This window comes from Phacochoerus africanus, chromosome 5 (genome assembly GCF_016906955.1).
Source record: "Phacochoerus africanus isolate WHEZ1 chromosome 5, ROS_Pafr_v1, whole genome shotgun sequence".
NCBI lineage: Eukaryota > Metazoa > Chordata > Mammalia > Artiodactyla > Suidae > Phacochoerus > Phacochoerus africanus.
The window spans coordinates 56906024-56922787 of NC_062548.1; the positions used below are offsets into that span (position 1 = coordinate 56906024).

The 16764-nt window shown below is 45.2% G+C and overlaps 2 protein-coding genes across 2 annotated transcripts in view; both read left to right on the forward strand.

The window, feature by feature from the left end:
- RFX8 (regulatory factor X8) overlaps positions 1–1190 on the forward strand; it is a 67438-nt gene extending 66248 nt beyond the window's left edge. Inside the window, exon 15 of the mRNA XM_047779188.1 lies at positions 1014–1190. Within this exon, the coding sequence (XP_047635144.1) occupies positions 1014–1190 (177 nt within the window). The remainder of the gene's footprint in view (positions 1–1013) is intronic.
- Positions 1191–11011: 9821 nt separating this feature from the next.
- Positions 11012–16764, forward strand: part of CREG2 (cellular repressor of E1A stimulated genes 2) — a 53507-nt gene continuing 47754 nt past the window's right edge. The window contains exons 1-2 of the mRNA XM_047779189.1: positions 11012–11416; positions 14951–15120. Of these exons, the coding sequence (XP_047635145.1) occupies positions 11012–11416; positions 14951–15120 (575 nt within the window). The remainder of the gene's footprint in view (positions 11417–14950; positions 15121–16764) is intronic.

Here is a 16764-nt window from a genome sequence, read left to right on the forward strand (position 1 = left end):
TACTGAAGGATTAAAGCATGGCAAAAATATTTTAAAATGTGACTCTCCAGTCATAGGGTAAAGATGAAGATAGGATTTTTGTCTTTTGAGAGAAAAAGAGAAGAAAAATTTCTTTTCATTAGTTGGTGATGGGTGTTATGGAATTTAGAGAGAAGAGGTGAGAAATGTAGTTGCATTAACCCTGCATTTGAAGTTATCTTGTGCACATCTTTATCAAAATATGTTAGCTTATGGGGAAGTGGGGGAGGGGAGTTATTGAAGAAATCAGACCAAGAAAATACATTTCTTGCGGTTTGAAAGTAATCATGTCCAAGGGTTTGCCCATCTTCCGGGCACCCTCAGAGCTAAAGGAGAGATGGCACGTTATCCTTGTTTCTTGGATAAAAAGACCCATTTAGGCAACTAGGCGACTCTCTGAGAGCTGGCACCAAAGCCAACATCAGAATCTGTGAACCTTTAAGTCTGTTATTACCCAGTAGAGTGTTCACATAACCAACGACGGTTTTCACAGGTTATCCCCCTTACCTACTGTGATTTGATGGGTGATGAAGGGAGGGAGGGTCTGTGTGGAAACTTGAGCCCATTTTGTCACTCAGAACTGCCTTCTCGAAGCAGGATCAGTGCCCATCTGGAAGGCAGCCAAGGTGATGAGCATCAGCACACAAAGACCTTGGGACATTCCAGAGCTTATCTGGGCTCTCCATGTCTTTAATGGCACAGTTGTTTTTCCTCTCACACGTGACTACAGGCCCCCTATCCTTTTCCTAAAGGGAGCACACCTGCTCCCACTCCCCAGGGCCCCTCCCTCTGTCTTGCACCATCCTGGTTTGCAATTCCTTCTACAGAGTCCTCGCCAGCCTCTGAGTGGTCCCCTGCATAATGAGGGTCCCCTGGAAGTGTAGGGTCCCAGGGTGGGGTGAGAGTGTGGTGGAAGAATTCAAAAGGTGTGTCCTGTAGCAGGGAATAGCATAATTCTTTTTTATCTTTTGCTTTCAAATCTTTCCCCCCTGCAGCTCATCCAGGTACTGCTGGAAGATAAGGCCACTGAAAGCACCATCAAACTCAGCCTGCCTCTGGGACAAGAAACCCTCATAACCCTGAAAGATGGACAAAAATTTGTGATCCACATATCAGATGTATCCCAAAGCTCTGAAAATATTTATTTTAGGGAAAGCAATGCTGATATGTAAGGTAATTTACTTGACTAAGACATGAAACAAAAATATTTTTTTCGTTCTTAAAAATATGGTAAATGCTAACTAAAACTTTCATATTCATAAGATTATAGGTACATAATAGATGTAGCATTGTTTCTTGTTTATGTGTATTTCAAAGAGTTGGTTTCGATGCATCATATAAACTGGATTTAGAGAATAATCTTTGCTTCTGTTGCTTTTCTTTGGCTCTTTCCCAGTATTTCTATGGGGACTTAAGAGAAATTTGAGAAACCCTGTTGGTAGTAAAAAACATGAATCATTTTCAAAGAAAGAGAAAATGTGCAGAATACAAACTGATACAAATAGTCAAAGACCCATGGTAGTATTTTTCTCCCCCAGGGTAGGGCAGCAGTCGGAATAGAATTTGTAGGACGGTCTTCTCAGGCTGTGAGGACGCGTAATAGGGAAGAACCCTTGTGTTCTATTACAAATTAATCCCCAAAGGGTGGTTGCCTGTAAGCTTAAATGCTACCTAACAGCCCATCTCTGGGAAGCTGCCTCCTGGGTAATGAGCATTGAGCTAAAATACCCTTGTTTAGGTGCCAGGAAACACGCTGACCAGGCCCACCTGGGGATGGCTGCAGGAAGAAGTGAACACATCCCCTCCAGAGGCTGATGGGAACCAGGAAATGGTCGGCTTTACTCCCGCCCCTCTGAGCAGAAAAGGAGCCTGAATTCTAACTCAGGGAAGGGGGGACATGAGTCCACCCTCTTCTTGATCAGCTAGCTTGCTGGATAACATCACTATTTCTTGTCTCAACAACTCATTCCTCCAAGTATTGGCTTGTCTTTTGGTAAGTACTGTGAGCACGGACGCCGCAACAGAAGAGAAAATCTTTATCTGCTAGCGCTGTTAGACTTACAGGTCCATTAAAGCCTCCCAGCTTTGCTTGGTTCACATGGTATCTTTCTTAAAGTGAGATAGAATTATGAATTCAACAGTGTCTGCAACAAAGGAGGACATAGAGCTGATGCTCTGTGCCCCTCTCGGAAGCAAAATCCTAAAGACTCTTGAAATTAAGCATAGCTCATTGTTAAACCAGATCCATTTTTATATAACTGATAATGGTACTTGGAAGGAATTTAACAATTCATGTTTAAGATGGTTTCTAGTATCAGTGGAAGTAAGAGAATATTTTATTGATCTTCTTTAACCTAAGACATGACATAAATTTTAAAGGAACATCAGAACTCTGTCACTAGGTTCTTTAAGAATTATTCACTTTCGTGGTTTAAAAAGTCATCCTCTTTTAGAGCCTTTATCACTTCATTGAATATGTCATCTCATTCCTTACATAAACTGGGAGTGGTTATTTGTCAAAAAACAACTCAGAGAGGGAGTTCCCATTGTGGATTAGCCGGTTAGGGACCTAACGTTGTCTCTGTGAGGATGCAGGTTCCATCCATGGCCTCGCTCAGTGTAAGGATCTGGCGTTACTGCAAGCTGTGGTGAAGGTCACAGATGCAGCTCAGATCCAGGGTTGCCATGGCTGTGGTGTCGGTTGGCAGCCTCAGCTCTGATTTGACCTCTGGCCGGGGTATTTCCATATGCCAAGGGTGCAGCCCTAAAAAGAAAAAAAACACAACTCAGAGACATTCAGTCCTTGGCTCACAGTCCGGTGACTGCCTATCATTTATGTGCTCACATCTAAGTAGGCGGGGGGCTGAGTCAGGGAACAAAGGCAATAGCAAAGTCTATGGGTCTGGGAACAGTGAATTTCATTTGCATAGTTTGGGGTAAACTGATTAGCTGAGAGCTAGCAGAGGGCACTCCATCCTTGAAAAGGCCACTCAGGTTATCCAAGAAAGTGATTCCAATTGTTTATCTGTGGGGTTAGGAGTTAAGAGGGGTTGGGATTGGGTAGTAATGGAGAGGAGAGGAAGGGGGCTTTTTCAACCCTCATCTGTTCCAGTTCTTGGTCTGCGGGTGGCCCTACAGATGCTGACCTTGGAAAAAATGTGTTTCAAGAATTCAGATTTGCTTTGATTGCTTTTCTTTGATTGCTTTTCTGCGTACGTTGCATGTGACAATGTATTTTTTAAACCATAGAAGTCAGTGCCCACATGTGAAAATTGGACTGTAGGCTTCTGGTGGGCGAGAAGTTGAGCCTTGCACAGGAGGTTTTGAAAAGTGGTATGAGAGGGGACCTGCCCTGCGGCTTCATCTCTGTTTCTCCCTCCCCCTTTGAGCCCACCCTCCACCCCCATGAGACCAAGAATCCACCCGCGTCCACCTCCCCTACCAGGGCCTCGGGAGGGAACACAGTTCTCAGCTGGGAGATGGGAAAAGCACTCATCTTCAATGAAGCCTGACGTTGTGCTTATTACACTGGACTGGACACTTTCATTACTGAACAGAGATTGTTCTCATGTTTAAAGGTCACGGGTGGTCTTCTGCTATTGGAAAGTGAAAAGGAACTTGCTCAGCTCTTCCCCCCAACTTGGATTTTTATCCAAGAGTCAGAAATAATCCACAGAGCAGGTGGCAAGGGCTGTTTTCTGCTGGCACCATCTATCAGTTTGCTACCACAGAGTAACAAACTCGTCCTCTCTGGCTTAAAAGTGTCACCATTCTTAGCAGATTAAGGATCCGGCATTGTCTCTGCTGTGTTTCAGGTTTGATACTCAGCCAGGGAACTTCTGCATGCCATGGGGCATGGCCAAAAAAAAAAAAAAGGAGAAGGAGAACAAAGCTGCCATTTATTTATTATCCCTTGCCAGCTTGCAGATCGCTTGGATGGTTCTGCTAATCTGGGCTGGACATGGCGAACCTTGGCTGGGCTGGCTCAGCCATCTGCTGTCCCTGACTGGCTGGTGGGGTCTGGCAGGTCTAGAATGACCTCTCTTGGGGTGAGAACACTCTCCTCTGTGCTCCCACCATCCCTCCAGCAGCCCAGCCCAAGCATGTTCTCCTGGCAAAGCGAGAGGCCAAGAGGGCGGAAATGGAAACACACAAGCAGGTTGGGATGCCTCTCCTTGCATAAGTGTATTCCTGTCACCTTGGCCAAAGAAAAGGAGAGAGGGCCCTAGGAAAGGGTTTGCACACAGAGAGGAATCAAATAATCAGTTTTAACCTCCTTTGGTCAAGGTCAACTCTATTGACAAATCATTTTTTAATTTAATTTTTATTTTATATTGGAGGGTTGTTGATTTACAATGTTGTGTTATTTTCAGATGCACAGCAAGGTGATTCAGTTATACATACACATGTCCATTCTTTTTCAGATTCTCTTCAGAATATTGAGTAGCGTTCCCTGTACTAGACTGTAGATTCTTGTTGGTTATCTGTTTTATGTAGAGTAGAATGTATCTGTTAATCCCAAACTCCTAATTCAAATCATTATTCCAAATGTTCTGTGAGGGACACAGTCTTCCAGTGGAAATGACCTACTCAAGGTTGTCCAGGCAGCAGTGAGACCCTGATCATCACTATAGATTCCACAGTCACCTATTGTGACATTTTGACAGCGCTGCCATCATGCAACATATCTTGACAAGAAACATGAACATTTGATTCTTGGTGCTGCATAGAGGCAGTAGCAGTTTCTGAAACATTAATTTGGAGTAGGAATGAGACCTTGTACAGGTGGAAATCTCCCCAGGGCACCTCACTGATTGTCAGTGTGGTACTTACAGCAAGAGAAGCACATCAGTTTTTTCTTCATGTAATAATAATAGCTACACCCACATAAATCTTGGAACCTAAATTTCCATATGATGAGTTAGAGGCCCACTAACATTCTGTCAGCAGATTTCTCCAAAAACAGAAATTTCATCTAAAATGTAGTGATGTGTCCCCAGATTAAGTGGTTGGCATGTATTCTTTTACCAGGTACTTTGTTAACCTGAGGGATCATCCAGGAACAAAGAAAGCAGACATCTCCCTGCCCTGTGGAAGTGAAAAGATTCAGAACGAGCCTCCCTAAAATGTGCCACTTTGGCAGGGGGACCCTGTGAGCTTCAGAGAAATTGGATGCCTTAACAACTTCTGGTGATGATCACTGAGGATTTGCTTTTAGCTTTTGTTTCTAATCATTAACTCAGAGAGACCTATGTACCCTCCAGCCAGTTTCCCCCACTATTTATACCTTACATAATTCGACTGCACTGTCAAAAGCAGGAATTTGACATTGCTGCAGTGGGGATGTATACTTCTATAATTTTCTTTCTTTTTTTTTTTTAAATGGCCCTACCTGGGGCATATGGAAGTTCCCAGGTCGGGAGTCGAATCAGATCTGCTGATGCCAGCCTATACCTCAGCCATAGCAACTCCAGATCCCAGCCACATCTGCAACCTACAAAGCAGATTGCAGCAACACTGGATCTTTAGCCCACTGAGCAAGGTCCCACATCCTCAGAGAGACAGCATCAGCTTCTTAACTTGCTGAGCCACAATGGGAACTCCTGTTCCATGACTCTCTTAACACCTGTGGATTTGTGTAACCACCATCACAATCAAGATATGGAACTGTCACCACCAAGATCTCCCTCATGCTTTATAGCCACACATACTTCCCAATGCCATCACGAACCCTTAGCAACCACTCATCTGTTTTCCACCCCTATACTTTTGTCACTTTGAGAGTGTTATATAAATGAATTCATACAGGATGTGAACTTTGAGAATGTTTTTTTTTTTTTCACTCAGCATGATGCCCTTAAGATCCACTCAAGATGTTGCATTTATTAGTAGTTTGTTTCTTTTTAATGCTGAGGGGCAATCCCTTGGTATGGATACATGGCTGTTTGTTTAACCATTCACATATTAAGGGACATTTGGGTTTTCTCCAGTTTGGGGCTATTACACATAAAGCTGAATGAACAGTGGTGCATAGAGGTTTTTTGGGGTGATATATATTTTTATTTCTCTGGGATAAATGCCCAGGCGGGCAATTGCTGGGAAGTACAGTAAATGTGTGTTCAGGTTTTTGTTGTGGTGGTTTATTTGTTTTTTAATTTTTCCCCCACACACATGGCATTCAGAAGTTCCTGGGCCAGGGATCAAACCTGAGCCACAGTTCTGCAATGGCTGATCCCTAATCTACTGCGCCACAGCAGAGACTCCAAGGGTTGTTTTTTTAAAATTGCCATCATTATTCTTTTTGATGCTCAAGTTATTCCATCTTCTCACAGTGGAAGGCCTTTCAAGGTGCCTCTTTTGACATGATCCATTGGTCCTTTTTTAGCTGCTGCTGCTTCTTTTTTTTTTTTTTTTTTTGACTTGAGATGATATCCTGAGCTCATCTGTACATTTCCAGCACCAAATTTTCTTTCTTCCTTCCTCTCTTTCTTTCTTTCTTTTCTCCCCCCCCCTTCCATTTTAAGTTTATTTTATTGAAGTAGAGTTGATTTATAATGTATTCATTTCTGCTGTTCGGCAAAGTAATTCAGTTCTTTCCCTCCCTGTCTTTCTCTCCATTTTCTTTTCTTCTTTTCCATTATGGTCCAGCCCCAAACTTTAAATCATGCTTTGTTACCTTTTACTACGTGACTCTGACTGTTCTTGACAAAGTATTTGTTCGTGGGAAGTAAGATGTAAGCAACAGATCTGCAATCCGTTTTCTCCCGTTACCAGTCAAATCTGCTTGTACATATACCAATGACCAATTTCCTGCAACTGAACTTGTTAGTATGCGCTAGTGGGGGGCTCCTTTTCTGTAATAGCACACACAGAATGGTTCAGGATGGTTTACAATAAACAAATCTAAAATCCATGGAAAACGTTACTCAGCCAAGTCTCCAAGTCCTAGTTCAAAACAGCTCCTGTTTTGTAAGTGATAGGGCCTCATGCAAAATTTAGCGACCTCAGGGAGTACTTCTCACAGTTCTGGAGGCTGGGAGTCCAAGATCAAAATGCCAGGTGATGGGTTCCTGATGAGGGCTCTCTTCCTGTTTGCAGACATGTGCCTTCTTGCTATGTCCTTCCATGGGCTTTCCTCAATGCAGAAATACTGTGGGGCACAGTAGGACCTCACAGGGAACTATAGCCAATCTCTTGGGATAGAAAGTGATGGAAGATAGTATGAGAAAAAGAATGTATATGTATACATATGTATGACTGAGTTACTTTGCTGTACAGCAGCAATTGACACAACATTGTAAATCAACTATAATTTAAAAATATAACAGCAGGGCTGGGGTCTAGAGGAACTCTGTCCCTTTGTCTTCTCATGAGGCCATTAATCCCATCATGATGGCTACACTCCCAAGACCCTAATTTAACCGTAATTACCTTTCAAAAGCCCATTCTCCAAAGTACCATTACATTTGGGGTTAGAACTTCAATGCATGAGTTTGAGGGGCACAAATGAACAGTGCGTGACCAATAGTTTTGTAGAAAGTTAAACATATACCTACTCTATGACCCAGTGATTTTATTCCTAGGTATTTCTTCAAAGGAAAGAAAATATACATTCACAAAAAGACTCGCAGAAGGATATTGAGTCATAATAAATAACACCTGAAAACAATAGTAATCACCTTCAATAGAATCCTGGAGAAACTAAATTTCAGTAAGTGGATTGTATTCATCTGCCTGGGCTACTATGGCTACAAAAGACCACAGACTGAGTGGCTAAAACAACAGAAACTTATTTTCTCATCCTTCTAGAGGCTGGGATAACCAAGATCAAGGTTCCAGCTGATCTGGTTTCTGGGGAGGGCTCTCAAATCTGACAACTCGAAGACCCGAGGACCAGGGGGACCAATGTGGTGAGTCCCAGCCTGAGTCTGAAGGCTCAAGAAGCTGAACAAGGGCAGACGGATGTCGACTCAGGCAGAGAGCAAATCCTCCCTCCTCTGCCTCTCTGTCCCATTCAGGACGTTAAGGTTTGGATGAAACCCATGCACCTTGGTGAAGGCTATCTTCTTTAGTCAGTCTGATTCCAGTGCTAACCTCTTCCAAAAATGCTCTCACAACCTGCAGCATATGGAAGCTCCCAAGCTAAGGGTCCAATAAGAGCTGCAACTGCCAGCCCATGCCACAGTCACAGCAATGCCAGCTCCTAACCACATCTTTGACCTACACCACAGGCTTATAGCAGTGCAGGATCCTTAACCCACTGAGCAGGGCCAGAAATTGAACCTGAATCCTCATGGATACTAGTAGGCTTCTTAACCTGCTGGACCACAAAGGGAAATCCAGATTAGCATTTTAATACATATTTAATTGCTACGTTTTCAGGCGAAAGAAAGAGTCTTACCTCGTCAGATGAATCTGCTTTCTGGTAAAAAAGAAAAGAAGAAAATAGTTGACATTTTAGTTTTATAATTCCATATTGAGCATACAAATGCATTTAGCTTCCACAGTTATGGTTAAACAAAATGGCAATAAAGTTTGGGGCAATTGATACACCAAACTAATTTTTTGTTTGTTGAATGATATCTTTAATGTGAATAAAATCTTTTACCATAAAAAAAAAAAAAAACGCTCTCACAGACACACCCAGAAACTACGTTTTACCCACTATCTGGGGATCCCTTTGTCCATTCAGGTTGACACATGAAATTAACCATTGCGACCAGCCAATGGCAGTTTGTGACCTGTTTGTACACTGAGAGCCTGGTATAGAAAATACAATTAATTCTTACAAATCAATACTAAAAAAGCACAGGCAACCCAATAAAAATGGACAAAGGACATTAACAGGTATTTCACAAAAAAAGGATGTCAGCTGGCCAATACATGTATGAGAAGGTGATCAATCATATTAGCTGTTAAAATAAAAATGGGGTATCATTACTCATCCACTGGATTTGGGTGGAGGTCAGAAAACCCCTCAACAATCTGTGCTGATGACGATATGGAGTAGTAGGAACTCCCATACACTGATGGTAGCAATAAATTGGTAAAATGATTTTCAAAGTTGGTGTGACATTATATAACAAAATGAAACATACTTGTACCCCAGAACCCACAACTCCGCTGCAGGTATGTAGTCTAGAGAATGCTTGTGTGTATGCACCTGTGCCTGAGCTCAGCTTCCTCCCAGGAACTGAGCCCATTAAGAGGACTTGCATGTAGGGGTCACTCTAGCCATTCTGAGGCTGCATCATTGAGCTGGTTACCACTGTGAGCAACAGGGGCTCAAATCCTGTTGGAGATGCTCTGAGGAACTGTGTAGAGTAACCTTCAGAATCGTCCACTTGTGGAGTTCCCTTCGTGGTGCAGTAGAAGCAAAACTGACTAGTATCTATGGGGATGCAGGTTCCATCCCCTGGCTTCGATCAATGGGTTAAAGATCCAGTGTTGCTGTGAGCTGTGTTGTAGATCAAAGATGCAGCTTGGATCTGGCATTGTCGTGGCTGTGGCATAGGCCAGCAGCTGTAGCTCCGATTGGACCCCCTAGCCTGGGAACTTCCATGTGCCATGGGTGCAGCAGCTCTAAAGAGCAAAAAAAAAAAAAAAAAAGGAAAGGAAAGAATCATCCACTTGTGACTTGGAAGAGGGGAGTGTTTATCCTCTGTATTTTTGCACCCATTGGTCAAAGGTTGTCCCAATGGGGTGTCATGTTTCAGCACTCCTGGGTTCTCACATTGCTCAGGGGGAACCCTACTCCGTGTCCCACAAGGCAGCTGGCACAGAGGCGGAGGCAGAAAGCAAGGGGCGTGTGGACTGATGAGGTGAGCTGGGGCTGTCTGCACTGCCATCAGCTGGTTACGCACAACAACTGGAGAAAACAGAGAAGTGGAGAGGAAGTGGGACAGGGCATGCAAGAGGCCAACACACCAGAATACAAGACTGTTCATAAAACTTGATTACTGGAACCATGCCAAATTTCCATCAATAAGAAAATGTGGGAGTTCTGTTGTGGCTCAGTAGGTTAGGAACCCAACTAGGTAGGATAGGGGTTCGATCCCTGGCTTAGCTCAGTGGGTTAAGAACCTGGCCACAAGGTGAGGCATAGGTCACAGAAGGTGGCCTAGATCCATCATGGCTGTGGCTGTGGCTATGGCTGTGGCTGGCAGCTGCAGCTGCGATTCTTAGCCCAGGAATTTCCCTATGCTGCAGGTGCAGCCCTAAAAAATATTTAATTTAAAAAAAGTTAGAAAATGTGTTTAAATGGTGGGGGTTCATACAATCCTCTGCCACCCCATACTGGCTACATTCTGGGTGCTGCCTCCTCTTTATTGTAGTTTATATGTAGTGAACAATGTCATACTGCTTTTAGGTGCACTGGCGGCAAGGCCCTCAACATTGCAGCAGTGCGTCTCACACAGCAAAATGTAAGACGGTCGTGGTCCTTACAGAGCAAGAGGATGGCCTTTGGTCTCAGACGGACTTGGTGCTAATCTTACCTTCACCGTTTGCTCAGCTCCCTCCTCTGTGAAGAGAACCATCCCTACCTTGCACATAACACTCCACGCTACACTCTGTTCTAAGGCTCTCCAAATATTAACCCGTTTCATCCTCCCATCCCTCACCCCCATGATGTAAATACTATTTTCTTCGTTTCTGAATGAAGGAACCGGGCACAGAGAGGTTACGTGACTTGACAGGGCCACATAGCTGGGGAGTGGAGGAGGGCACTGAGCCAGGATCTGAACGTCCCCCTGTCTGGCTGCAGAACCCGCGCCAACCAGCGAGGAAGGAGCGCATCCCCGGGCCCCGCGCGCGGTGAGGACTGCGCACCGGGTCTGCAGTGCGTGCAGGAACCCCACCTCTCCACGCGCACGACTGCCAGGGTGGCCCCGGGGCCCCATCCGCGCACTTGCGGCAGGGGAAGTGGGTCCCTTTACGGGTCCGCCGCCGGGGGGCGCTGCCCGCGGTCCCCGGGGCCGGCGCGCTCTGCAACATGTCTGGGCGCCGAGGCCAGCGGCCAGGGCACTGCTTGTGCTGGCTGCTGTGCTGCGTCCTCCTGTCCCCAGCCACGGGCTACGTGATCGTGAGCTCCGTGTCCTGGGCGGTCACCAACGAGGTGGACGAGGAGCTGGACAGCGCCTCCACCGAGGAGACGCTGCCCACGATGCTGGAGGACTCTGGCAGCATCTGGCAGCGGAGCTTCCCGGCATCGGCGCACAAGGAGGACGCGCACCTGCCGCCCCCAGTGGGCGCTGCCGGCGCCAGGCCGCCCCCAGAGCCTCCGGGGATGTTTTCCTACCGGCGCGAGAGCGGCGCGAGGCTGCGCCCGGGCACCGCCCGCTTCCTGGCCCACGCCAGCGCCTGGGGCTGTCTGGCTACCGTGTCCGCGCACGAGAAGGTAAGCCACCCGGCCGCGAGCTATGTGCAGGTGCGTGCTCCGCGGCGGCCTAGCACACCCAGGGGACAGGGAGGGGCTCGGGCCACTCCCGAGCTCGGATCCAGGTTTAGCAGACGTGCGCGCGGGGAGCAGGGTGAGGTCCTGGATGGGACGTGGACATCGTGCACTTAAAAGAACCAGATTGTGCTTCGTGTACCTTGGCAAACAGGGGCGGGGGGTGGTGGTGAGGGACGACACGCAGGCTTCCTGCCAGGTGGATGGGGACCAAAGCGGGGTCTTGAGATGGCCAAAGAGGCGTACAAATAACCAGCGCCCGAACAGAAACTGGACAAAAAAGCCAGAGCCGCCTTTCACATCACCAGGTAGCGTGGGCAGCCCCCGCCCGCAGACGCGAACTGCCGCGTCCCTTACAGACATGGAATCCAAGCGAGGACTGAGTGAAAGACACCACCGGGGCTTAGAGAGAAATTTACATTTAAAACAGAATAGAACTGGAGAATTGTTCTGGAAAGCAGGCTTATTTCGCGAAGTGCATAAATGTTGGAGTGACAGCGCTGTTATCAGCTGCAGCTTTTGATGGCTCAGTTCACAGATGTTTTAGTCACCTGTTAGACAGGCTTCCACCTGAAGCTGAAATGATGTAGATAACCTGATGAGGACGTAACATCCTTAAGTATACACTGTCCAGAAAGCTAATAGGGCTAAGGTAGATGTAAGGGTTTTATTACAGGGCAGTAATTGGAACTCCTATTTACTTCATGCAAAATAATAATAATAATAATAATAACTATTTTATGGAATGTTTGGACAGGGAGCACCAGGTTCTGGGCTCAGCACTAGGTCTCATTAGCCCTGAGACTGAGACCAGGTCACTGGGGTCTCCACTTTCCTCATTTATAAAATTAAGTGATTGACTAGGTAATTTTGAAGGTCCTTTTTTTCTTTAAATATATATATATATTTGAATAGATATATATTCTTTATATATATGTGTGTGTGTGAAAACTTTATTCTGATAATGGCAGTGATCTTGAACTTCCTTTATAATATTTTTATAATAATTCCTCTGGAGTTCCCGTCGTGGCTCAGTGGTTAACGAATCTGACTAGGAACCATGAAGTTGCAGGTTCGATCCCTGCCTGGCCTTGCTCAATGGGTTAAGGATCCGGTGTTGCCATGAGGTGTGGTGTAGGTTGCAGATGCGGCTTGGATCCCGTGTTGCCATGGCTCTGGTGTAGGCCAGCAGCAACATCTCTGATTGACCCCTAGCCTGGAAACCTCCATATGCCGCGGGAGCAGCCCTAGAAAACGCAAAAAGACAAAAAAAAAAACCCAAAAAAACAATAATAATTCCTCTGGAGTTCCCATTGAGGCTCAGTGTTAACAAACCCAACTGGTATCCATGAGGATTCGGATTCAATTCCTGGCCTCGTTCAGTGGGTTAAGGATCTGGCGTTGCTGTGGCTGTGGTGTAGGCTGGCAGCCGCAGCTCCAATTAGACCCCTAGCCTGGGAACGTCCATATGCCACAGATGTGGCCCTAAAAGGACAAAAAAAAAAAAAAAAAGCTCACAGTTATATCTTATGCTCTTAAGACACAGCTTCAGAAGATACAAAACTTAAATATGAAACTGATCTTGGTTTCAAACGTAGATCACTTCAAGCAATTAAACGTCTAGTGCCAATGTATTCAAGGTATTTTGACTTCCCTTTTCCAATATTGACATCTAATGCAAATCCAATCATTTCAGAGAACCTTCTGCCTGGCATGTGTGCAAAACATGGCTCTAGGCAGTTTGTGACTGGCTGAGAAACCAGATCTGGGAGTGACTGATATTACCATTTTGGAGGATTTCTTAACATTGGGTTTTCTTTTTTTTTTTTTCTTTTTGTCTTTTTGCTATTTCTTGGGCTGCTCCTGCAGCATATGGAGGTTCCCAGGCTAGGGGTCTAATCAGAGCTGTAGACACCGGCCTACACCAGAGCCACAGCAACGCAAGATCCGAGCCGTGTCTGCAACCTACACCACAGCTCATGGCAATGCCAGATCGTTAACCCACTGAGCAAGGGCAGGGACCGAACCCTCAACCCCATGGTTCCTAGTCGGATTCGTTAACCACTGCGCCACAAGGGGAACTCCAACATTGGGTTTTCTTAAAAGATTAAAGCCACCCCTTATCACAACTCTACACACCATTATTATGTGCCACTTTAAAGACAAAAACAGCCCTGAACATGTAAAGATAGAATGCAAGAGGCTGGACCCAACAGGGTTTGGGAAAGACCTAAGAAATATTTGTGTATGTGTCTGAGAATTTCACACAGGCTACTGGATGATCATGGGCAAAAATTGGTTTAGCCTGTGTCTCCCTTGAAGCTAAAAGGGGTAAAAAACTAAATTCCCATAAGTTGCTAAGTGATAGAATGAAAATGTTATTGATTACCATGAAAAAGATGACTAATAAATGAGAAAGTAGGGCAATTCTAAAGGAAACAATAACAGGAGTTCCCATTGTGGCTCAGTGGTTAACGAATCCAACTAGGAACCATGAGGTTGCGGGTTCGATTCCTGGCCTTACTCAGTAGGTTAAGGTTCCAGTGTTGCAGTGAGCTGTGGTGTAGGTTGCAGACTCTGCTCAGATCCCGTGTTGCCATGGCTCTGGTGTAGGCCGGCGGCTACAGCTCCGATTGGACCCCTAGCCTGGGGAACCTCCATATGCCGCAGGAGCGGTCCAAGAAATGGCAAAAAGTCAAAATAAATAAAAATAAAATAAAGGAAACAATAACAGAAAATTCCTTGAGTCCAAGGACCAGTTAAGATGTTAGGTTACTGCTTAAAATTCTATCCTGAAAGTTGCCACAAGTTCTGGGGGGAGGTGGTGGAGGCAGTGGGGCTCCCAGGGGAAGCTTGTGGGAAAGGTTTTAGCACCCGCCTCAACCCCTTTATAAATTTCATTGCCTCTCTCCAAAATAACTTTCAATTTAATAAGTGGTGTGTGTTTGCTGTGTACCTGCAACTTCAAGAATAATGCCCCTGGAGTTCCTGTTGTGGCTCAGTGGGTTAAGAACCCAACATAGTGTCTGTGAAAATGTGGGTTCAAGCCCTGGCCTCGCTCAGTGGGTTAAGGATCTGGTGGGGCCACAAACTGTGGTGTAGTTTGCAGATGCGGCTCAGATCCGGTGTTGCTGTGGCTGTGGTGTAGGCCTGCAGCTGCAGCTCTGATTTGACCCCTGGCCTGGGAACTTTCATATGCCCCAGGTGTGGCCTTTAAAAAATATAAAATAAAATAATTCCCCAACCAACCATCCTGTACAGAATGCCACTGCTGAGCTCCTCTATAGAAATTCTGGAGCCATCACTGGAAGAAGTGGATAGATTGGGACCACTTAGGTTTCATTTATGACCTGTCCCAACCTCAGACACGCTGCCCCCACCTCCCTGATGGAACACTTCCTAGTCAGAGATACGGACTGAGCTCCCAGCTCAAGTCCATCCACAACCTGCCTTAAAAAGGCCTTTTTTGGTGTTTGTTAGATGCCAGGACTGCCATTTGGGAACTGTCTGCCCATCAGTGATGGCCCCTTCAACAACAGCACTGGCATTCCATTCTTCTATGTGACTCCCAAGGACCCCGTGGTGGTGGATCTGATGAAGAACCCCATGGCCTCGCTCCTGCTGCCGGAATCCGAGGGAGAGTTCTGCAGGTAGATAAGGGCTGGGCTTGCCCCTAGATGGCTCGTCTGCATGGGAGGGAGGCTATGGCTTTAATGGGGCCCTGGGATGCAAAGCCATATCTGCACCATCGGCCGGGGACGGTTCTGGGCTCACCTCTGGGTCTCAGCAGCTCCAGGCTTCGGCCAGGTCACTGAGTCCTCCACTTTGCTTTCCTCATCTATAAAATTAAGTGATTGACTAGGTAGTTTTGAAGGTCCTTTTTTGCTTTAAAAATATATATGTGTGTGTGTGTGTGTATAAAGAACAGCTTGGTTTACTTATCTGTCATATGTATATAATATATATGACAACTTTTATCTTGATGATAACAGTGACCTTAAACCTCTTTCACGGCTTCCAAATAGTTTTTGACAGTTAAATCTTGTGCTCCTAAGACATACCTTCAGAAGACACAAAGCTTAAATGTGAAGTTTTTACACATTTGGTTTAAAACACAGATTGTGGAGTTCGCACCACAGTGCAGTGGGTTAAGAATCCAGCTTCAGTGGCTGGGGTCACTGCGGAGGCATAGGTTCAATCCCTGCTGGCAAAGTGGGTTAAAGGATCCCACCAGAAGTGCAGCTGCAGCTTGGATTCAATCTCTGGCCTGGACTTCCATATGCCCTGGATGCAGCCTTAAAAAAAAAGAAAAGAAAAGAAAAACAGATTGTTTCAAGTGGTTAAAAGTCTAGTGCCAATGTATTCAAGATACATTGGAAATGTATGCTGTGGAAATGTGAAAAGTGTATAGCCCCGGAATCAGATAAATAGAATTCTACCACTCATCTGAGCTGTGGGATTTGGGGTAACTCATTGAAACTTCGGGAGCCTCAGTTTAGTTATCTGTAAAATGGGAATCGTAGTTTCTATCTCATAAGGTTATGACGGGGGTTGGAAGTACGTGTAGTGTCTTGTACAATGTAATGTGGGTAAGTAGCAGCTCTTGTCTTTACATCCAAGGTGTGGATTGAGGAGGGGAGGCTAGTAAAGGAAGGGCCAGCCATTTGTCTCCAAGGCACATACAGCTTAGAATCTGTTGTTTTTCTCCCCCCAACCCCCCGCTGATGTTAACTACTTATTTACTTATTTATCTATCCATTTATTTATCTATTTATTTATTTTTAAAATAACCAAGTATTTTTATACATAAAAGTTAAGTTTATTAATAAGTTATCACACTAGCACAAATTCATAGGCATACATTCAATAGCACAAGTTCAAGACATCATCAATGAAAGGTGGTTTTGTTGCAAGACAGTTTTAAGGCATTATGTAGCTATCTGCTTTAGCAAAGAAGTAGAGACAGCTCATATTTCTATGGCAATACATGTGTGTCTGTCTTTTTAAAATTTTTATTGCAGATGGCCAACAAGCACATGAAAAAATGCTCAACATCACTGATTATTAGAGAAATGCAAATCGAAACTACCATGAGATACCACCTCACACCAGTCAGAATGGCCATCATTAATAAGTCCACAAGTAACAAATGCTGGAGGGGGTGTGGAGAAAAGGGAACCCTTCTGCACTGTTGGTGGGAATGTAAGCTTAGAATCTGTTGGAGAACAGTATGGAGATACCTTAGAAATCTATACATAGAACTACCATATGGACCCAGCCATCCCACTCTTGGG